Raw genomic sequence first — 5682 nt, forward strand, 5'->3', positions numbered from 1 at the left:
TTTGCTGGATAGGACCTTTTAGAGCCTGTACCAAGTACTTGTTACCTGATCTCGCTTGCCTTCTGGGGATGGTTTTCCAGTTAATTTTACTCTCTAAAGTGTAGCTTATAGATCACAATTCCCCAGCTTGTTAATAAGGCTATCATGTGAACATTGAGGACATCAGTTTATCAATTTATTAATATAATAGAATCTCTCTGTACCACAAGGCATGTTACTCCATCACAGAAGCAGCAGCAATGCTGGATTTAAAAGAATTTATCCTGGCTAAGTCTGCTTTGGCTGTTGCTCAACTTCTTTTCCTAGGCACTAAAAATGTGTTTCAACACAGATTAAATATTTTTTCTCTGAGCTACAGTTAAAATCTATCAGCTTTCTCTTCATCCCATCCCATTCAGCCCAGACTGAAGAGGTATGCACCAATTAATCTAAGTCTGCTACTTCCCTCCACTATCTTAAAATTGCAATCCACTACATGAGATCACTTCAGCTAGTTGCTTTTTTAAGCACCCTGGAATTAATTTCACCAGCCCTACCAGATTTAAAATCTGTTGCTTATCCAAGCAACCTACGGGTCTTCCCCCCACCCTCCAGCCTAGGAAGGTACTATCTATGCTTTTATCATGGCTATTGACTACACAGGCCGGATTAACCGTTTCAAAAAACATTCCAATCACCTCAGCATTATCTGTTAATCCACTCATCTGTGGATCTTTTATTTCTTGCTTTCTTCCAATATTCATTTTAGCTATGCCTCTGTATGTTTTTGACCACCCTAGCTTTATTCATACATCTTTCTGCACCTTGTATGTTTCTTTTGTTACATCAATGAAAAGATCAAGAGACAGCAAAGTTATTTTTTCATTACTAATTTTCCCCTTCAGTGCAAGTGTTTGGTATCATTAGACTACTCAAAGAGGTAGACATCGTTTCTTTCTTCCTTATAGTTGCCCCATCAAGCTCTGTGTACCAAATACTCTGCTTTTTGACACCTACGGGTTTTATTCTGCTGTTGTCATCTTTTATCCCACGTAGACTACCATCTCCTTGCACCTGCAGAACCTGCCCTCCATCTCTTTGTATTCTCTTTGTTTATGAAGAGAATGAATTTACACACCCATGGATAGCAGTATGTTCTGCTGAGTTTTCTCCACTGAATGGTTACAAGAGATTTGAATTATCAAATCTCATCCTTTCAGTGATTCTTCTCCAGCTACAGACAGACACCTTGTACTTATATTCCACTCATACATATCTGATTGATCCAACAGAAGCTGGCAGAAGACTTTTAATGAGCATGTGTTTAGACATTCTGCTGCTACTCTTTCCCAATATATTTGTGTTGGTGTGTGGACACCCAGCACACTGGGAGGAATGACGCACTACTCTGCAAGGTCATAGGCACTGTGCTATAAATACATGCAAAACACCCCATGAGCAAGAATCTACCAAGAACCTATGATACATATTGGGGGGTTTACCTCAAAAACTATTCATCAAACATTTTCAAATGCAAACGTTTAAACTGTTTTCACTTGGTTAAACTATTGCAATTGAAATATCTTTAAAACATTTTTTAAATTATCTATTGAGGTCAAAGTGGCTTTAGGAACTTGCTTTTATTAATAAAAGCAAAAATTAGAAAGAAGAGGACTCATTTGTTGACACTGTCTTTATAATAACCCTTACAAAAAAAGTCATTTATTCTAAATGGGAAAACACATGTATTCTCTCAGGTAAAAAAAGTATATGTTATTATTCATATATAGACATATAGCCTACAATGAGAAAACTCATTATCCCAAACATAATTCAAATCAACAGGAATTTATAATTAATTCTATAGATTGTGATACAAGCAATATTATTTATTAATAATATCATTATTAATGCTATTTATTAATAGCAAATAAGAAAGCTGCACACTTAGCATTCCACCATATATCACAGAAATTTTTATCCAGGGGGAAAAAACCCCAAAACATAACAAAGGCAGACTTAGAGGGATGCCATGCTGACACAGGCTGCTGCCAAGCCTGCAGCCTACACCAGCCATATAATGCACTCTACCAACCTGCTCCAGACACAAAGCTGCAAAACCACCAGGAGCACCAGTCACTCATGCCTAAATATTTGCTGACGGCCCCAACAGGCAAGAGGGCACTAACTCAAAGAAAGAAATAGCAATCAGACCACAGGGAAAAATCTAATATTTGATTTCCTCACTGATTTATGCTGGAAGCAAATCTGAAAGATAAATAAAGTACATTTTGCAGTTCTCCATATTGAGGCAGCTGGGGTGGGCAGGAATAAAAAGAAATATATGAGTACAGTCTCAGAGTTCTAGTCTAGGATGGACCATTCCAGAAGAGAGAGAATGAGGGGAGCCCCAGTTCACAGGAGAACTTCTGGGTTTGAAGTTGCCCCTCCTGCCCTAGGCTCTATATCATTTAATAACTTTAGACAGCATAATTGTACATATTGGTGTGGACTTCAGTATTGTTTCAGATTCCAAAACAGGGAGATAACGTAACACAAGTGTTGATGCTATTCTGAATGGGATTGCACATTTTTATGTTACTAACCTTTGGAAGCACTGCTGAAAGTTCTCTGTGGTGATAATATTTAATTTAATAGTTTGCTCTATCTGCCATCTTCACTGCAGGGATTTGAACAATATTATTCTTGGTCATTAATCAACCGAAAACCATTTCATGCCTGACAATAGTCCTTAGCACCCAAAACAGAACACTTGCACTGGATTATTTCTCCAACAAATGTGGATCCAAAGATTACAATGAAAATTTTCATTTATGAGTACAGACACAAGAACTAAGATTTGCCACTCTTAAATTCATGAAATACAGAATACTCCTCTCAGATCTATGCTTCTGAAAAGGAAAATTTACAAAAGCAGCTTTTAAAAATTTTCTTAAAATAATATTCTATTTTATTTTGCTTAACTTGCTGGAAAACTTTTACTGCACCTTGTGTGTATACAATTGGTTTCACAGCTATTAAACCTTTCAAACCTATGGTTTATTAATCAAAGCAGCAAGGATCACGGCATTTGAACTTGCATTTGCTGTATGAAGATGGACATTTTCTGCCAGAACTTTTTGCCCTAGTTATAAAAAAAAAAAACAGTAACAAAGTTTCTAAACCACACTAATAGTTGAACATGCCACTAACTTCAAATGCATAAAAACTTAAAAGGGAGTCATCCAGTCCTGTATTCTGACCTCACCCCAAAATTTAGGCGAGAGATCACCATCTGTTTGTTTTTGGAATAGATTCTGATATCTTGAACCTGACAAAAACAAGTCTTCCCTTAGCAGTCTGTTGCAGTAACTCATCATTCTCACTGGTAACAGACTCACTTCTCATATGAACCTTTAACAGGGAAAATGCCAGATTAAAGTTTTCAACTCAGTATTCAAGTTTGGGGTGGTTGTTTGTTTCACTGGCTTTGGTTTTTAAAGAAAAGCTGTCAAGCTTTCCACTTAGACCACATGAAACCATCAGCTTTGAGAAAAACTGCACACACAGCCTAAACTGGGTAAAATAAGTTACACTGTATTAATCACACTGCACAGTACTGAGAAGTTAGACAAAATAAACAGAGACTCTTTCAGCTCCAATAACTCAAACCCAGAATGTGTTTCTATATATATGATAACATATAATGGGTTTTATATTATACATATTTATGCATATAATGTATAAATTATTATACCTATAGTACTTTCATATATTGTTATTATGTTTCCCTGGATTCCCCTATATTCAACCTGTTAAAGTTCAGGCAGAAAAAGCACAGTAGTGACAATCAGGCAGCTATCTCCATGCACAGCTCTCTATTCATTTGTGATTAAAAGAAATAGCTGAATTTCCTTTTCCTATTCTTCAGTTAAAAGTAATATCTTTAGCCAGTGCTGTTGGACCCGTTGATACAAGAACTCCAAGACCTGAGCAAAAACCAGAGGTGAGCAAGACAATCGCAATGCAAGTAACTATAATTAGACTGTAAGAGTGGAAGAGTACAAAGTAACATTTATTTTTGTTAGCATTAGGTCAGTAAATGTATTCCTCTATTGGCTAGGCTGCATATGAGCTATGAAAAAAAAAATAATTTGGATCATATTGATGCCAGTGGAGAAACTATTTACCAATAAACAACAAGAAGGGCATTCTGATGGGCTCTGCCTTAACAACAAGCTCATATGGCTTTTAAAAGCTCCAAAACTTCCCATTTATATTTTCAATTGGCAACACTAATATCAGTACCCAAATCCTTCCTGCTTTTCGTTTAAAGTTAACCAGGTAATACCACAGCACTTATACAGACTGAAACTAGAGTGTTAAAGTTGTCATTTTAGTGCTTCCTTGGGGATGCCCCAACTTTCCAGCCATTCATTGCCAAGTCCTCTCTGGTGGATTCCACTGAAAGACTTCGTGCTTTTTCACAGAATAGTTAGGGTTGGAAGGGACCTCTGGAGATCATCCAGTCCAACCTCACTGCCAAGGCAGGGTCACCTAGAGCAGGTGACACAGGAACGCATCCAAGTGTTTTTCAAGTGTCTTCAGTAAGATATTCCACCCCCTCCCCCCGCCGCCTTTCAACAACGCTTTTCCAAATGTTTCTCTGGGGAGAGAGCCGTAGGGGTGGGGAGCACTTAGCAAGTATTAATTGCAGGAATAAACCTGACAGGGTGGATCAGCCGCCCCCCTCGTCGCACAGGTGTAACCCGAAGGCGCCCTGCGCGGGACGGGGCCGGGAGAGCCCCCGCCCGGTCCCAAAGCCGAAGGGGTGGTCAGCCGCGCTCACCTGCACCCCGCCGAGGATCGCCTCGCTCTTCTCCCTCACGTCGGGGAAGGGGCACCTCTTGGACAGCATGAGCAGGCGGGCCAGCGCCTCGCCCAGCCCGTCGCGGGCGGCCGCCCCGGAGGCGATGCTCTCTGCGCGGCGGAGCACGGCTTGCCCGATGGTGTCCAGGGCGGCACCGCGGGCGGCGGCGTCCCGGCTGCACAGCCCGTCCCAGCGCACCTCGCCCTCCCGCTCCTCCATGGGGCCGCTCGGCCGCTGCTCCCCCGCCGCAGCCGCCGCCTCCTCCCGCTCAGCAGCCCCGGCGCGGCCGCCCCATGGCGGGCTCCCGGCAGCCGCCAGCCCGCCCACACAGACGACGACGAGCGCGGCCGCGGCGAGCGCAGAGCCCGCTGCCCGCGCCGCATGGGGGGCAGCGCGGGCCGGTGCCCCCGACAGCCGCCGCCGCCCTCCCGCGCCGGGGCTGCCGAGCCAGCGGAGCCGCTGGGGCTTCGCCTTTCCCGACCGGGAGAGGGGCGGCCACCACCCCACGGCGCCGGCGGCTCCTCCTCCCTGCCCCGGGCATGGAGGGAAGGGGCGGCCCCGGCCCTGCCTCTCTCGGGGCGGCCCCTCAGCCCGCCCCGCCGGGGCCGCCACCGACCCCCGGCAGTCCCCTCGCTCGGGGTTGGGGGAGACAGCCCCGCCCAGCACGGGGAACCCGCATGACGGACACGCCGCTCAGCCAATCGCCTTTCAGCGCTCGCGGCCGGGGGGCCCAATTGCGGCGGGGAGCGGCCGTTCCAGGGGGCTGCTGGGATATGTAGTCCGGCCAAAGGGCCGTCCTGTGGCCCTCGCGCGGGAAGACCACGTGTCCCGGC

The 5682-nt window shown here is 44.4% G+C and overlaps 1 protein-coding gene across 3 annotated transcripts in view; it reads right to left on the reverse strand.

Annotated features, from left to right (window-relative positions):
• SESN1 (sestrin 1) overlaps nt 1-5179 on the reverse strand; it is a 78511-nt gene extending 73332 nt beyond the window's left edge. The window contains exon 1 of one of the 3 annotated variants that reach the window (XM_085574978.1): nt 4829-5179. In XM_085574978.1, coding sequence (XP_085431104.1) covers nt 4829-5068 — 240 coding nt within the window. In that variant the 5' untranslated portion in view covers nt 5069-5179. The remainder of the gene's footprint in view (nt 1-4828) is intronic. The other 2 variants (XM_021553768.4, XM_085574977.1) reach the window with 2 other exon arrangements.
• Nucleotides 5180-5682: the final 503 nt, after the last annotated feature.

The sequence above is a fragment of the Lonchura striata genome, chromosome 3 (genome assembly GCF_050655825.1).
Source record: "Lonchura striata isolate lonStrDom1 chromosome 3, ASM5065582v1, whole genome shotgun sequence".
Classification (NCBI taxonomy): Eukaryota; Metazoa; Chordata; class Aves; order Passeriformes; family Estrildidae; genus Lonchura; species Lonchura striata.